The 17,547-nt window shown below is 48.4% G+C and overlaps 1 protein-coding gene across 6 annotated transcripts in view; it reads right to left on the bottom strand.

Annotated features, from left to right (window-relative positions):
- The window catches only part of NRP2 (neuropilin 2), a 122,060-nt gene that overhangs the window by 54,026 nt on the left and 50,487 nt on the right, over positions 1-17,547 (bottom strand). For all 6 annotated transcript variants that reach the window (XM_069578094.1, XM_069578093.1, XM_069578089.1 and 3 more), the window contains exons 8-10: positions 7,535-7,679; positions 6,044-6,393; positions 3,802-3,946 (exon numbers count right to left, since the gene is read on the bottom strand). In XM_069578094.1, coding sequence (XP_069434195.1) covers positions 3,802-3,946; positions 6,044-6,393; positions 7,535-7,679 — 640 coding nt within the window. The remainder of the gene's footprint in view (positions 1-3,801; positions 3,947-6,043; positions 6,394-7,534; positions 7,680-17,547) is intronic.

Below are 17,547 nucleotides of genomic sequence, written 5' to 3'. Positions count from 1 at the left end.
TTAAAGACACAAGTACGGGTGATACATGTAGTGAACGACACCTATCAAAAATGGTTTGAAAAGTCTGGGTAAACACAGTGAGCTCTGTCCTGTGCAAGACATGTCTGCACACGGACCCTTGTGCGGCCACTGGAGTGCCCCTGGCTCGGCCCAGCTGGCACACGGAACAGACCTTCTCATCTCTACCTTCTCTGAGTCAGACGGTGCTTTTATGAACCAAAGCGAACCCGACCTGGGAGCCCATCTGTTACAGGGTCATCAGAAGCACAAGGGCTGAAGTCGTAGCCAAGCCATTGGGAGGTGGGACCCCAGACACTGTTTCTGTTTGCACAAAACTGAATGGAAAAGAATAGGGCTCAAAGGGACTCAGACTCCATTCAGTGGAAAGCATTTAGGGCTGTGCCTTTAGGTCAGGGTGTGGTAAGTACAAATGCTTCTAGGATACAAACCACCTTTGTAAGGCGGGGATGGCCCACTGCTGGGCAGGGAGGGTAAAGGGCTGCAGGGGAAGTGGTAGAGGGACTCCACTTGCCTGTTGTAAAGGAGGCCACCACCCTGATGGCCCCAAGTAGGGAGGTGGTCAGTGTGGCCAGATCTTGCGAAAAGATGTCTCTTCCCACACATGAAGCAAAAAGAAAAACACAAAAACCAACCCAGGGAAAACCTCCAGACTTGTCAGTGTTGGTAACTGATTTAAAATATGAGGAGCAGGCAACCAAACCTGGCTGGGCAAACCTGGCTGCAGGCAGTCAGTTCTGCCCTCAGCTCTAGGTGATTCATTCATCCATCCATTCACTTGTTTATTTGTTGCTGCCAGTCATTCATTCAGCAACCTTTCCTGAAGTGAATGAAAGCATGAGTCAGGTGCTAGGTGGGGCCCCAAGGAATGCTGGAAACTGATGTTTAAGTCTGCGTGTTGTGAGGTGGGGTCTTCATCCCAGGGCTGGCCTCCAAAAAAGCCTGTGCATGGCTCCTACCATTTCTATATGTGTGTTTTTGTGCTACTGTATGTAATTAGGCATCTTTGTCAGCACCCTTCAAGATACCATTTAATAAAGCTGGGAGCTGAAGGAAATCACTAAACGCGCTGAATAGCTTTTTCACGGTCGACTTCCCATTTTTCTGCTATTAAATACTACGAGCATAACCTTTCATACTTCCTTTTGCCATGTCTGCCTCTCACTCACAGTAAATAGCAAACAAACTCAGAGCGTCCTAATTTGTAAGTTCAAATTTGTCACCGTGTCACAGAATCTCCAACACGATTGTAAAGCAACTATGGGCAGCAAGGCAAGAAGTAATCATTGGAAACACAAACAAACGAACAGGTGAAGTAGCCCTGTCAAATTATTTAGCTGCAGCAACTCAACCCAGCCCATTCTATTCCCTGTTATCCTTTTGGGGTAGGAAAGAAGAAGAGAACAAAGGTGAATCGCAGAAATGAATGGAAATGTGAAAAGCAGAAAGCCACAAGGCCTGGGAGAGCGATTCCAGGAAACGTCAGAGTGGGTGAGCTTTTGGCAGAGATGTAAAATGTTAAATCCAGTGGCAAGGGGGCGGGCAAGGCAGTGAGAGGGCAGGACGTGTGAATGAAAGTGAGGGGATGACAGCTGGCCTCTGTATCCACTGTTTGTACTGGACACTTAGAGGTAACTGCCCATCATGTTATGCTCCCCGGCAATTGAAACCAGATGTCAGAGACTTCAAAGGGAAGGAGGCTGGGTGGAGGGTGTCGAGGTCCTACTCTGATCTTCCAAAGAATGGTCAGGAGAACTTTGAAATGAGAAACCTGTTGCTACCCATCTCCAGTGTCATCTGGGCCAGCTTGGGAGGGGCAGTACGAGGAAAAGGCCATTAGCGGTTGTTCAGTCGGTCATAAAGCAGGGCCAGCCTGGGAGAGGCGTGGCACGGGGAGACCAGGGACAGGAGTGAAGGATGAGTCAGCTCTCAGCTAGCTGAGTGGCCTCTAGCAAGTGGCTCCTCTCCCTGAAACTCAGTTTCCCCCTCCTAGATCGGTGATCTTTTTCAAGCTGTATGTCATCCTGTTAACAGGTTGTGGATCAATTTCATGGGTCAGGACTAGGATTTTAAAATAGGGACTCTGAAAAAAAAAAAAAGGGACTATGATATTTCAGAGTGTACTCATGTGTTAGCACTGCTTTGGGAACTTTTGTTTCAATCACATTTACTTATTATACCAAGTTTATCAGGTGCCAGGCAGTAGGCTAAGTACTTTTATTATTTTATTGAATCCTCATGACAACGGTGAGAGGTGTAGATATACTACACCCCCGTTCTTCAGCTAAGATAACTGAGATCGGCAGAGGCCGGACCTGAACTTGGCAATCTGTCCCTAGAGTCCAGGCTAGGTTAATGATATTCTATATTCCATATGCACACCTGTGGTAGTGTGTGCTTGTGTGTGTACTCATGCTTGTAAGTCAAGTGGGTTGTGATACAAATTTATTTTAAATTGCAGATGATGGTCAGAAACGCTTGAAAGTCACTGGCCTTGCAGCCCTCGGGTCCTCTGTACCTCTAATGCTCTGATGCTGGCCCAAAGCAGCCAGCTTGGGTCGCTGCCAGAGGGCAGTTTTCAGCGGCCGCGAGAGGACAGGTGAGGCACACTCAGTGGGCTGCAGGGAACCTGGCCTCACTCCTTCATGACGGGGAATAGAGTGTCTTCCCACTAAAATGCATTCACTGGGGCTGCCTTCCATCTGGAGGTGAGAAAGGCTAATTCGGCCGGATTCCCAGCCGGCGCGCCTCAACGGGACACCTCCTGGGCGCCACGGTAACAGCACACAGGCAGCATTTTTCTCCCCGGGAGCCAAAAGCACTTCTCCGACATGCCCTTATTAATCCTTCACCTTCCCCTGCTGGGCGAGCTGCTGACAGGTACCTTACAGACAGGAAAATGGAGATACCTGGGGCCCGGGTCCTGCCTGCAGCTCCTGCTGTCTCTGGCTCGGCGCGCCAGCTCCGTCTGGCAGGCAGCGCGCGAGCTCGACTCTGGCTTAGCTGAGATCCGTGCCAGCTCTGCCCGCGAGGAGCGTGGGGGCCTGCAGAGGAGGGAGGCCCTACTCGGAAGGATGGATGGGGTGCTACCCAGGGAACAGGGAGGGTGGCCGTGATCCGTGGGCCTCATCCTGTTCAGGAGACTCTGGAGATGCTCCGGGGCCGCTGCTGGGTAGAGGCGGGACCCAGCCAGGCTTCTGCCGCACAAGGGGAAGAAGGTGGGTTCCTAGCAGCTCCCCCGCAACAGGGTCCCTCCCGAGCAAATAAATGCCTTTTACAGATGTAGCTTCGAAATGAAAATGAAGTCTCTTAGCCACTGACATCTGGAGGCCAGATTCAGACATAAACCGATTACTTTATTATCATGAGCAAGGCTTTTTTTTTTTTTTTCCCTTCCCTAAATCAACAGCCACAGCCCTCTGGCCTGAAGAGTCAGGGTCTAATTGAATTTGGGTGGGTGGTGTGTAGCTACGATTTGTTTTTGAGAGACTCAGGGTGGAGGACTGAAACGATCCTTTAAAATTGACAGAGCACATCCCTTGAGAAACTGTCCCAAGTCCAGAGGTGGCAGGGCCTGTGGTTTGAGGTCAAATAAGGTGGGGTGCAGGGCAGGCGGGGTGGGGGCGGTGGGGGGGCAGTGCGGTTTTGAATGGATGGGGCTTCACTGGGGATGGCTGCCTCTCTGCCTGTCCCCATCATACTCTGACCTCCTCCCAGGCCATCCCAGGAAGCCGGGATCAGGAGACCACGTGGGTGAGACCTGAAGTGGAAAGGGGGTCTTACCTGTCCAATCACAGCCCAGCACCTCCAGTCGCATCCCAATGCCTGCAGGTGACCACCTCTCCGGGTACACCCGCATGTACTGCGCCAGGACAGGGTCGAACCTCCGGATGTCAGGGGTGTCATAGTGCATATTCCCTTCAAACAGCTGCAGGGGAGACAAGGCCGTTCAGCCCTTCCTGAGTGGACGCCTCTTCACTCCTCCCTTCTGCTCCTTCCTCCCCCTTCCCTCCCCGCCCCTTACATCTGGCTAGAAGTCTGCTTCAGAGTTCATCCACTGTCGCTGCACATTTCGGTCTGAGGGAGCCCCATTCTCAGACCAAGGTTTTTATTAATTTGGGAGGTCCCAGAAACATGGCAAAGAGGGAGCAGATGAAAGTGGCAGTTGTTGGGTTCTGTTCTCTGTCCTGGGAGTGAAACTGCAAATGCAGAATTTGGCTCTGAGTGAGTGTGAAGCTGTACTTGGCTAGGGAGGAGCAAAGGGCATGTAGATTGTCTTGCCTGTTCTGAAGTTCTCCGTTTATTAGAAAAACAAGTTCTTTCCCTGATGCTTAAGAGTCTAGATTTAGAAACTCCCAGCTTGACAATTTCAATTTAGAAAGTTCCAGGTCACCGAGAGGCTGAAGGGAAAGTGACCATCCTTTCTCTAGGCTAATGGCTATTTCTGCTGGGCACATGCTGATCGTCTAAGACTGTGTTCCCCCAACCTTGGTTTAGTAGAAGACATTCTGTCAAAGTAAACCTTACCTGAAGCCACACTACATGAAACTGATGACCACTGGGCTTGCCCTGGCTGAAGTCACGTGGGAAAACCAACCCAGAGCACACTTGCGATCCAGTGACTTAGGGAAAGGCAGTACACAGGTGTGCCAGATGCTGTGGCAGATTTTTATCTAGGAATGTGGCAGAATGCCCACAATTCCAAAAGCGGGGCACTGCATGGGGAGAGCAGGCTCTGAGCCTGGCTAAGATCATCTCCTTTCCCGGCCCTCAGGATGGTCAAGAAGACTCAAGGTCAAGGGTCCCTGGGAGAGCCTGTGGTCCAACTTGTGTTCCATCCACTGAAGGTTCCAGTTACCAAGCCTTGAGCCCTTTCAAGCCACTGGAATCATGAGCTGGGAATTTACATCAGCAGTGCAAAACCTCCAGCCCAGCCCTTGCCTCTGCATTAAGAATGGAAATGTTGGCTTAGTAAAGGAGGCCAAACAGAGACACGTGATACCCCTTCCTTACTAGAGGCCCTGATCTTCTGCAAAAAATGAAGAGTTAACTTAGCATTGAGGACTGGTGCCCAAAGCTGATTGGGAGATTAATGTGGAAAGGGACAGGGGCATTACATCCCTCCCTTTCCTGGAGCTCCTTGGTGCCCCCTGTTCAGGGCTGACCTTTACTCCTGCAATGGCAGGACAGAGTGGGCGACGCTGGCCTGCACTTCTGGCCTGGAGTTAGTTTCCTTTGCCTCTTTCCAGTCTCCCTGTGAGAGGCGGGGAAGATCTAAGCAGTCAAGCCCAGCAAAATACAAAGTTCAGCAACACTCAGAAACACACAGTTGTTTTTGGAAGTCATTCCCTAAGTTTCTATAGTTGAGCCTCCAAGAACCACATCCCCTTTGAATATCTGGCCAGTTCCAAGGAAACTTTATCTGAAAGAGGGCATTAAGAGTGTCCAAGTTATTAGCAAGGTGGTGTGGAATAGTGGTTAGGTGTTTGTGCTCTGGAGGGAGACTTGTGTCTGAATCATGGCTCTATCACAGGTACTGTGTGACCCTGGACATGACATCAAGCCTCAGTTTCATCATCTCTGAAATGGGAGGGACCATAAGATCTACCTTCTAGAGATGTTATAAAGATTTTCGTTGTTTAGTTGCTCAGTCATGTCTGACTCTTTGTGATCTCATGGACTGTAACCCCTCAGGCTCCTCTGTACATGGGATGTTCCAGGAAAGAATACTGGAGTGGGTTGCCATTTCCTTCTCCAGAGGATCTTCCCGACCCAGGGACAGAACCCATGTCTCCTGCACCGGCAGGCCGGTTCTTTACCATCTGAGCCACTAGGGAAGCCTGTTGTAAGGATTAAAAGGCATTTAGCAGAGGGCCTGGCACAAAGTATCCCTCAGTTAACATTTGTTTGACTGGCTCATAGAAGTTGGTGATGACCATCTAGATGAGAAATCAACATCCCAGCCCGCCCCAGATCAACCTCCCTTTGTGGGGCAAGGTTAGGGAGTCCTCTGGGAACATCCTACCTTTGGCTGCTGGGTCCTGGGGTCTTGGATGTGCTCCCAGTCTTTGCCATTGAGGCTGTAGGAGACTTTGAACTTGCGCACAAACGCCCTGGCCTCCACTGCAGTGATGCTATCTCCTCCACGGGCCCCCTGGATGATGACGCCTTTCACGGTCTTGGGTGCTCCCAGGTCCACCTGGAGCCACTCCTCTCCTGGCTGGGCCTGAGGGATCCGAGGGAACCAGCCTGAGCGGCTGCTGACCAGGCGGGCGGCACTGGGGCTCCAGAGGTACTCTCGGGTGGAGGAGGCAGAGATCTGGGAGTCGGCAATGAGCCCCGAGAGCATCCCCAGCATGTTGGAGCAGGGGGCATCTGCAGAGAAGGAGGAAGATACAAGAGGTCAGGCTGGTACCCTACTAACTGGGACCACCCCCATGAGTAGGGAGCTGTCAAAGAACCCGACTGTCAAACACTGTAAGTCAACACTGACTTCTCTGCATTTCAAGGGGGATAGCACTGTGGTTAAGAGCATGGCTGAGCACCAGACTGCCTGGATTCACATTTGCTTTGTCCTTACTAGTCGTGTGACTTTGGGAAAATGATTAAAGTGTTCTGTGCTTCAGTTTCCCTAGGCCTAAAGGAGGATTAACAGTAGTACTTACTTCTTGGGGGTTGTTGCAAGGATTCCATTAGTTACTATATAAAAGTCAGTTGCTGATTCCATTAGTTATTGTATGAAAAGCACAGTGCCTGGCATGGCTGAGCATCTTACGCTGTTAGCCAAGGACTCTCACGTCCTTGTTGGTGACGGTCCCCACTAACCCTCCTGGGGGTGGTGAGCATAGAGGAACTGCGCTGAGCATTGAATTGTAAGCTGGGTGTTTGTTTGCCCATCTAGATAGAACTCTTCATGGGGTTAGGTCTTTACTTCCATATGTATCATCACAGCTCTTTTCTGCCTTGCATCCTTCTCACTTGCTGTTCCCTCTACCCAAAATGCTGTCCCCCTCACTCACCATCAGACCACCCTTTACTCAGCCCAGACCTTAAGTGTCACACCCTTAGAAAGGCTGTCCCCAAACTTCTGATCAACGCTCCAAGAAGTTCCTTCACTCACTCTCAGAATACCTCGTGCTCTTCCTTCACATAGTTATCCCCATACTTACATTGGTTTAGTATCTGCCTTGCCCCCCAGCCAGAATGTTCTGCCATGTCAGGGACCCTATCTGCTCACTCCCTTCTCTTTTTCATCTCCAGCTCCCAGTGTGGGGTCCGGCACACAGGGGGCCTTCTATAAGTATTCATGCAGCCACTGAGAGAGTGGAGGTTGCCTGAAAACATGGTACCCAGCAAGGCAGGGTCCAGACTTCACGTGCATTCAAGACCCACACAGGTAAAATCGAGCCTTCTATGAAGGCCACGTGCTGCAATCGTGCTGTTGGCATAGGGCTGGAAGCGGAAGCAGAGCCCAGGACTCAGTTCGCTCTCCAACCTCACAGCGACGCCACTTTACCTGTGACGCGGCAGCCGAAGAGTTCCAGGCGGAGGGCGATGCCTGTGTGCCAGGTCTGCGGGCGGACCCTGACAAACCGTGTCAGCAGCGGCGAGTGCAGCTTGTTCAGAACCACCTCTGTGGCATCGTTGTTGGCTTGGAAGACCTGTAACATCACACGCCAGTCTATGTTATTGAAATCCCTGTGTGTAGTTGAGCCAGGCAGTCTTTGACGGAGTGGGGGAAGCTCTGTTCAATGCTAGTTCCCTTAAGCTTAAAAATAATCAGTGAGTTTGTAGTCTGGGGCTGTTTTCGAAATACCATGGAAAAAAAAAACACACACAATAATTTCTCACACTGCTCTAACTTGAAAACAATACATGGTCTTCACAAAAACTTTTGGAGGGAAGAAAAAATTTTGCCTCTGGGCCTGAGAGCAAGCAGAGGAAGGCACCATGAAAAGGAAAACACTTTCAGAAGCCAAGCGAGAGGGGGAATAAGCAGCAGAATATCCTTTAAAAATGGAATGACAATGTCATCTTTTAGGGCTTGTGGACCTCTCTCACTAGCATAAACTTGACTTTCCCTCTTCCTCAGGTTTCAGCACACAGAAATATTTGGAGGGTATTTTATCATCAGAAAGTGCATCCCGATTGTTTTTGTTAGTTACTTAGAGTCTCCCTGCTCCACGGGTGGGTGAGAAAGCACTGTCTACCCTGGTGCCCCTGTGTCAATCAACACTTTCTTGGCTCTTTCTGGTCTTTGTCCTAGGGTCAGGGTTGCAGGCAAACCCTCAGAGTCCTGCTCTGGCTTCCTCTCATTGCAGTCTCCGCCCTGTAATGAAATCCGCCCCATCCCCATCTGACTGATGCATCTCTTATGGGAGGAATGGCTGTCCCGAGTAGCTTCTGATCCAACATGGTAGGAGCAAGTCCGAGCTTACCAGATGGCCCAAATCAATAACTACCATATGGACCTTATGCTTTTTTGTGCTCTCCATTACAAAAAAAGAAACAAAGAGGAGCTGGAGCAAGTGGACATGAGTTTCTCCCGGTTTCCCTTGATAAGAGTGGAGGAAAGGACCGCTAACCATCACTCCTAGATCATACCTGTCACAGCTCTAACAACCAAGTGACTGTAAATCCATTCACAGCCAACTCTGCAACAACTAGCCATTCCTCTTGGGTAGGGGGGCCAGATCCTTCAGCTCATGACACCTATAACACATGAGCTGTCTGGGCATGGACAGGCTTTGGACAAGGGGAATGGGGAAACCAGTATGTTGGAATGCCACTGAGCCAGATGCTATTTAAACACAATCAGGCCTAAAAAACATTGCAGGAAGTAAGTGCCATTATTTCCACTTTGCTGATGAAAAAACTGAGGCTCAGAGATGTCTGTCTGGATCTCAAGTCCTTGTCACGTTTTTAGACTGTAGGCTTGTGGTTTTCTCCCTCGATTCTTGTCTCTCTTACATGTGCAGTGTTTATGTTGGTGTTAGGAGCCTTGAGATCCCCAAGCACGGGTGGAATGGAGGGAGAGCTGCTATTGAGTGGTGTGCTCCCACTGTTTCTAATCCCAACGTAGAAGGCTCTGGGAAACAGTGAAGAGCAGCACCAAGGCTTAGAGCTAATAAACAACGTGGTCTTTGCTTCCTTAGGAACTGTAACTAGGAACTCTGCCATTTGGCAACCTTGAACTTTCTGTATTTCCCATTTGCTAAAGGTCAAACGTCAGAGCCATTACTAGCTCCCATCGATAGTGGCGGTGAAGGCTAAGAGCCATCATACCTTTTGCAACCAAATAAGGGGATGTGGTCTGTTGAAGAGAAACGGAGGGAAAGAGAGGACAAAACAGTATTCAGAGGACCACTGTATTCAGCCGAAACCCCTTGTTCCTGGTACTGAGCCCCCCTATTCCAGGGGAGCACCCCCCTCCAGCCTTGCTGTTTGCTCTGCTCCCCTGGGGAGCCTCCGCTCAGGTCCCCAGGTCGCCAGTTTCCTCCTCTGCTGCTTCGCTGACTGCCGGGAGCACCAAAGCAGGACTGCCCCGCATGGTGATTGAGAACAAAGAAGAGCGAAAAGAAAACGGGCCACAAAAGCAGAAGGAAAGAAGCTGGAGCCAGACGCTTGGGAGAAGGCCGACAGGAAGAAGGAGGTGTCTGAACCTCTGTGATCTAATCTTGGGGCGGAACCACCAGGAGGAGGGGCAGGAGGGCAGACAGTCCAGGCCTCGCCATGCCCATTCCTTGGCTTCCTTGCCGCTCTGGGGAAAGAGATGGAGGAACCGAATCCAAGGGAAAAAGATGAATCAGTTCTCCTAGAATTCAGCATGAGGCAGAGGCTCTTTGTTTGTTTTTTTTGTTTGTTTTGTTTTGGCAGGGCAGAAGCAAAGACAAGCCCTCTGCTTATTTCGGACGGGTGCTGTGAGCAGTGGGGGGAGCTCCACTACTGACCTGCTCCCTGAGGATGGTGGTGGCGGCTGTGTGTGGCCTCCATCAGGAGATGCTAAGGAGTTCCAAGGCGGGGGGCTTGGTGGGGGGTTTGATTTGCCACGTGAATATATAATTGGAGTGTTGAGTGGATTTGAACCTTAACACAGCTGCTAATCCACAGCGTACACACCATGCTGGTACCGTTTAGAAACACAGCACGTCTTATGTGTTTTTAATATCCAATTTTATCTTATCTGACCCCTTCATTTCTCAGCCTGGGCAGACAACACCAGGAAACCATTTCTTTCCTTCCTCAGAAAGGAAATGACTGTGTCTTTGGACTGTCTTAGGGAGGCTGGCTGTGTGTGGGCATGGGGAACACACGTGCGTGGGTACGTGTTTGAGGAGGGGGCTGCTCTTCCCATGGATGAGTGTGGCCACAGGCTTGGGTAAGCCTCCTGGATCTCTGCCCACAGTGGCATCAGTCAGTGAGGGAGGCAGGCACATGGGTTATCTACCTGAGGACACCTACTTGGTTCTCTAATTGACCTTCCTTCCACTATTGCTCACTCTTCTCCCACCCCTGAACCAAATGAAGGCTCTTACAATGTGACCCCAAGTAACCATTCCTGTTTCTGAGCCCAGTTTCTTCTCAGTGTCTCGTGTGCCCCTGAGCTTGTGCTTTTAACTACCCTCTATTCTTGGGACCCTTGGCTGACGGAATACCGTCCTTTTTTGGAATGTGGACCATTTTTAAAGTCTTTATTGAATTTGTTACAATACTGCTTCTGTTTTATGTTTCGGTATTTTGGCCATGAGGCATGTGGGATCCTAGCTCCCCAACCAGGGATCGAACTTGCAGCCCTGCACTGGAAGGAGAAGTCTTAACCACTGGATCTCCAACGTGTGCTTCTGCCCCGTCGCTCAGTGGGGTCTGACTCTGTGACCCCACGGACTGTAGCTCCCCAGTCTCCTCTGTCCCTGGGGTGATCCAGGCAAGGATACTGAAGTGGGTTGCCATTTCCTCCTCCTCGGACCTCCAGGGAAGTTCCCAATACCAGCTTACTTTAATAAACTTTTTATATACCTCTTACTCTGAGGTGGGCGTAGTAGAAAAAAGTTCAAACACTAAGGCTTGAACCAGGAGCCAGACTCTGTTGTTAATTATCTCCTGCTGTTCTTACTCATTCAGTTGTGTCCAGCTCTTTGCGATCCTAAGGACTGTAGCCGGCCAGGCTCCTCTGTCCATGGGGATTCTCTAGGCAAGAACACTGGAGTGGGTTGCCATGCCCTCCTCCAGGGGATCTTTCCAACCCCAGATTGAACCTAGGTCTCCCGCATTGCAGGCAGATTCTTTACCATCTGAGCCACCAGGGAAGCCCTCACTGTGGGCAAATATCTCTACCTCCCCCAGGCCTCAATTTCCTTCCCTATTTAATGAGGAGATTGTATGGGTTGATCTGTACAGTCCCTTCTGGCCCCTAGATTCTAAGGCTTGCTTCACAAGAGTTTCTCATTTAGAACTGCCCCAGCAGTGTACACTTTCTAACAGGGCATTTTAGTTACCACTGTCCCTTGTAGCCTAAGTATTTTTGTGGACAAATGCTGTGGATTTTCATACATTTCAAATAGTGCTCAGACTCAGCACACCTGGTGACTGCTCCACTCAGAGAGAGAATATAACTTGTTGATATTTTGGTTCAATAACACTTCAAATTATTAATAAACAAAGAATAATAAATAACAACACCTTAGTCCTCACATATTGCCTTGTGCCCAAAGATATCAAAGTGCAATTTATGAAAATCCATTTTTAATGAAACATTAAGCAGTTTCTATTTCTCCAGACCCAATGGATTTATAAGGACTCTATTTTTCTCCCTGCACGGCCCTATTTATAGCTGGTAAATGCTATCATATATTATACATCTTTATGACTTTCTCAATGCTTCTGTGGTTTCAGAATCACCCTTCATATGTTTTCTGATCAAATTCTCTGAGATGGATTCTTGGCTTCCAGTCGAGGCACTGCAAGGTAAGGAGTTGGCGTGCTTGGGAAATGATGCCAGGAAATTGGTTTCACTCCCTATTCCCTGCCGACTCACTGAATCACTATAGGCAAATCAATAAACCTTAGATACCTTGATTTCTCCTTCAGGAAAATAAAGTAGATAGCAGGCTTGCAAATAGACACTGAACTTTACCAGCCAGCCCTCTCTGCTGGCTCTAGGGCCAGCACTGCAGCCAGGACAGATGTTAGACAGGAAGCTAGAGCACGAGTAACAAATAGGTCTCTGTTTAACTGGGAAAATTCAAGCCTTGAGAGCCATTAACTCTCAAGTCCCACCTTGGGGCCAAGAATTTTCAGGCCATAACTTCACAGTGAGGAGTCCACATTGCTGAGAAAACTCAGTGACTTGTCAGCGTATGGCACACCCAGATAGATGTATATAAAATGTGATGATCACATTTTAACATCTGCTTTAAAAGCTGGATGTCACAGATAGTATATGTTTTTGTTAACCAAAAAAAAAAAAAAAAAAAGTTAATATGGTTGCTTTCCCACCCAAAGGAAAACCAGAAGTGTGTTCAAGGTGATCCTAGCTTTCTAAAGAGGTGGGATAGCATTGATTATGTTGTAATTACTAATGTGTGTGTGTGCGTGTGTATGTATGTGTATATATATATATATATATATATCTGAATATATAAAGCTATGTTGAATATAAAGTTCTTCAAGTGCACTTCTGTAAACCAAGTTTGAAAAACAATTCAGGGCACGAAGTGGTTTAGATAATCCATTTGGTGCCTTGCTGAATTCCGAACATAATCCAACACTTGCCAATTGATTCTGGAGACCTTTGGTTTATTTTCAGTAAGACAGAATCTGAAACCGGCAGCACTTCATGGATTTTTTGATTTGCACCTCTGGGAGAGGGGGGCATCTGCCAATTAAATTGGCTGCTATCCAATATCCCAGTTTGGTTATTATCTACAAATCACTCTTCCCCCACCCAGAAAAAGGAAACAACATGTTTCAAACCATGTCTGTGAGCTCATAAGGCATGGACTATGTGAAAACCAAAAAAGAAAAGTATACATGTATGTATATGTATGTATATATATTTATACTCTAAGAAGAAACATCTAGCCAGAAAGCAGCATGTTTGGTTTCTGAGGTCATCTGTCCTTTGTCCTTCCCCCCATTTCTAGTCACAGCCACCACTTCTTGCTGACCCCTCCCAAAGATTTCTTTGAAGAACACGCAGTGACTCAGGCGCCACTGAGAACAGCTACTGTTTCATTGCCTACCTGGGAGTCCTCTTTGAGGGTGGCTTCTCTGCCAGCCCTAAATCTCTCTCCCCATGTGCTGTTCATCTCTGCCATCAACATCCGGGTGCCCAGGCCAGGGTAGACACTCAACAGGCTTTGAGCCTCTCGGTGGAGAGACCCCGCACAGGCTCACAGTGTTCCTGGCTGCCTAACCTTCCTCCATCGGGCAGGCCCTTCGGTCCACAGACACAGACTCTCATTCTGTGCACTGCCTCCCACCTGACTGGGCTTCATTCACTCCGTCTGCGCATGCCCGTCCCTTCATTACCTATAGTGTGACCTACAGTTTACTTCTATTTTGCTGTAAATATGTGAACGCAACTGGCTCCAGGAACTGCACAGAGAGAAAATTTTTCAAAGACAACACAGTGCTGGAGCCCTGAGGTAGAAACTGTGCAGGAGATCTTTTTCTCCTCCCTTTCTTTTTAAAAAATAAATATTTCTCTTCACTAATAAATGTTTCATTGCATCCAAAGTTCTCCTTTTCAATCTGCTTGGCACAGACTCTCAAGGAGCAGAACAAAGCCAGCAGAGAAGAGAGGTGGCAGGAATGGAGGGCAGAGATGGGGGAAAGCAGGAGCACATTTAAACATTCTTCTCAGGGACCACCATACTGACCCATCCTCACTCAGGACCAAATGCTGGTCCTCCCCCTCCCACCCGCTTTCCCTTGCATTTTCTCTAAAATCAGCCAGCGGGGCTACACAGGGAAACAAACGGTTAATCAATGGATACCATCCTGCTTAATTAATTTGCTGCACCAAACAGGCAAGCATAGGGGTGGGGTTGGGGGGCCTGCTGCACTCGGGGAAAATGATGTTAAGGTAATGGACTTTTTTTTCCTGTTTGTAAATCTTGGTCCTGACATTTCTCTCTTAAATCTCTTCCTTAAAGACTATAAATTTTTTTTTTAAGCTGCTTTCATTCTAGTGAATGTGGGAACTTAGCCAGATACAGAATCAGAAGGGATGTCTCTCTCCTGTATAAATATATATCTATGAGAGACACTGAGAAAGAGAATTTAAGGGCAGGAAGGGATGGGGGTAGGGCAAAGAAATTCCCTAACCACCAAATGCTCATTTACCACCATGATGCCCTCCTATCTCCTCCTCCTTTACTTTAGGGCTGTTTTTATCATCAGGCAGTATTGCTGATATGCAGGAGAAGACTGAAGAGCAAGAGCTTGTGGGATGTAGGGCAAGGAAAGCCGATTTTTTTTTCTGGGGGGTGGGGGGCAGAGGTGGGTAGTATGTACACATCCCCATCTGTGTGTGCCTTGAGGGGCCCGTTAGATTTACTGAGGGATCAAGTTACCCCCATCGAGATGCCGAGCCCTGGAACACAGCATACTAACAGGATTAGGGTTTCAGGATTTGAGACAGGAAAGCATGAGGGAGGAGAGGAGCAGAGGACAGCTCAGAGATCGGGGGCTGGAGGAGAGATGGGATGCAGGAGAGTGGAATATCAGAGCCATGAGGGTGTACTCCCATGAAGGCGGGGCAGAAATAGACATTCTACCTGGGTAGGAAGGGCCTCCAACTGAATACCTCCTGAAAGGACACTGCCACATTATTGAAGGAGGCACTTTTTAATCTCTAGGTGTGGAAAAGAGAGCAAAAAGTGTGCAGGGAATGAGGTTGCTAAATCTACCTGCGAACTGTACTCCTTTTCCAGAAGAAATCTCAGGAAATCACAGAGCAGGGAACCGGTGACAGCAAAGAACCCGACAATCTACCTGGCAAAGTGCTCACCCCACTGCTCATCTGGAGATGCCTGGGCTTTTGCCCAAGCAAAATCACAGCACCATTTCACATTTCCTGCTGTCTGCTCCGTCCCACTGGCCGTGGGTCTGGAAAGCACGAGGAATTTAGCATCAAGGCTATAAGCGCCATGGAGGCTGGCCTCCAGTCCCGGAGACAATTCAGCACCCATGGGAGTTGGGTGAAGCCAGCCATGGGGGCCTGATGGAGAAAAGGTTCCAAGCTTATGTATAATGAAATTTTCCCTGCAGCTTCCTAAGTGGAGAGGCTAAAGGTCTGAGCTCATCCCATGGCAAATGGATAAGGGACAAACTTAATTACCATGGGCCCTCGATTCTTCTTGGTTATAATTGAGAGGGGCAGATAAACTGGGGGACTTGAATTCGGAGAGGACATCAGCCCTCTTCTGAACATACATGATCCTGGATGATATAATCATATCCATGACTTCTAAAGTTGGATGTCCATTACTAGCTGATGGTTTGAGTCATTGTCTTAATATTATACACAATAAGTAAAATTACTACAATAAAAGGGAAAAGGAAAGCCAGTCATCCGCCAGGAGGCTTCAAAAAAAGGTATATATGTATTTTTTAAAAGACCCAAATTTTCACTGGAGGGAAACTGCATTCCTAACTGAAGCCTGAGGGGTGCGGTTTATCTGTGGCAGCTCACGTACAGGCCCCATCAGATGCACGGAGAGGTCTGGATGACTTATCAGGTCCCTTCCAGACCTACGGTTTTAAGAGAGGCAGATAAATATCCCATGGGGCCTTGTTACTTTTAAAATTGATAACTTGCTTCTGCTCAAGAAGAGCTCTGTGGGTCTAATACATTAATTATATCTGTAGAGAGCCTTCCATCTATGGATCCCAAGGTGCTCTGCCTACAGCAAAAAAGGCACCGTTCCATTTGGGCCAGCTGAAACACTGAGGCACGGAGCTGCAAAGAGAAATCTCCAAGGTCACGCAGTGCATCACCTGAGAAGGTCTGAAGAGAGACACCACATGGTTCTAACCTTTAGCCAATTAATTTGGGGGGGTATGTCTTTCCTTTTAAGTTTCTGAAAGCTTCACAAAGGGTTTTAAATTTCTTAGATGGCTCTCACAATGATTTGTTTTAATTTGGAAAATAAATGTAGAACTGAGGATTTTTGAAGTGATCAGGAAGTGGTTATTTGTTATGAAGGGATGTGGCCAAAGTGACTTCATTCAAGCTACAGCTCAGGATTCTTATGGTGGGGCCCCAGATCCAAAATGATGAGCCCAGTGCCCTCAAAGCACAACTTGCCTTCATATCTCCACGAATGTGCGCCTCTCTTGAACTCTGGATAGAACAATGAGGAAGCCAATTTCCCTCTGAATGCAAGATGGTGAGCCACAGATTATGAGAAGACTGGTCTGAACTCAAAGCGTGGTGACCGGTGCCTTCCACAGGGACTCCACATTTCCCCCAAGTCCCTGGGGCAAATTACTTTGCCCGAGAGCTTCAGTTCCACAGTCTGAAACACTATTAAATTCTGAAGCAAATAAGCTAGTGCATGAGGGTTCTCCGAGCCCCTTGGAAGTCATCATTACATTAATAAGATTGAACTTAGTGCATTTCTGCCACTCATTATGGGTAATTTTGAAAACTCTTGGACCCAAACCTTACCCAATCCCTGTCCTCACCCTTCCATCCTCAATCTGGCTATCAGGATACAGGTAACACCCAATAGACTTTTTCTTTTAGTCCAAATTTCTTCCGAACACATCAGAACAGCCCAGCAACACTGTGACTAAGAACAAGGTAACCAGAGTGACATCAGCAAGAAAGATGCTCACATGTACCAAATAAGGGACCAGTGAAATTAGAGGCTTTTGCTAAGACCTGTAAGGGCATGGCCTGTGTCCTCCTGGCCTGACAGCAGCCTCTGTCTCACTGCTTCCAGTGCAGACTCGCAGAACCAGCATCTCAGAGGTGAGCAGGAGCCTAGCCAAGGCCTCGTGCCTTCCAGCTCCTTCCATCTTTCTCCACGCCCCTCCCTTGGTTTGTGTGTACATAATTGTGCCTATAATTATAGACATACATACCAACTCTCCACTATTGTACTTACAATGCTATGTCTGTGTTTGGGGTTATTAATACAGCTGGTGAAACCAAAGGCAGTAGTTTTATGCTTGTGGTTTCTGAAGAAATATATGTGAAGCAATTTGTATAATCTAAGGGAGTGCACAGGCTGGCTATGGGCTCTAACAGGTGGAAGAGCTCTCTGTCTTGTGGTTATGCAGTAAATATGCATAAGAAGGTCCCCCGTAGGAAAATCATAGGTTCCATTTTCTATGGCATGTGGAGTTGGATAAGGATTTGGGGATGTGCTGTACACATGGCCTGTGTAACCGGGCTGCATTTTGCCTGGAGGATCCTTGCAATATCCCCAGCGACAGGGTAATGCCTTTCTTATCCGTAGCCTCACCGTTACCTACTGGATGGAAAGGCCTAAGAAGAGGCTGCTTCCAGGCTGTGGG

Source organism: Ovis canadensis, chromosome 2 (genome assembly GCF_042477335.2).
Source record: "Ovis canadensis isolate MfBH-ARS-UI-01 breed Bighorn chromosome 2, ARS-UI_OviCan_v2, whole genome shotgun sequence".
Lineage (NCBI taxonomy): Eukaryota > Metazoa > Chordata > Mammalia > Artiodactyla > Bovidae > Ovis > Ovis canadensis.
This window is presented reverse-complemented; position numbering and strand designations above follow the sequence as displayed.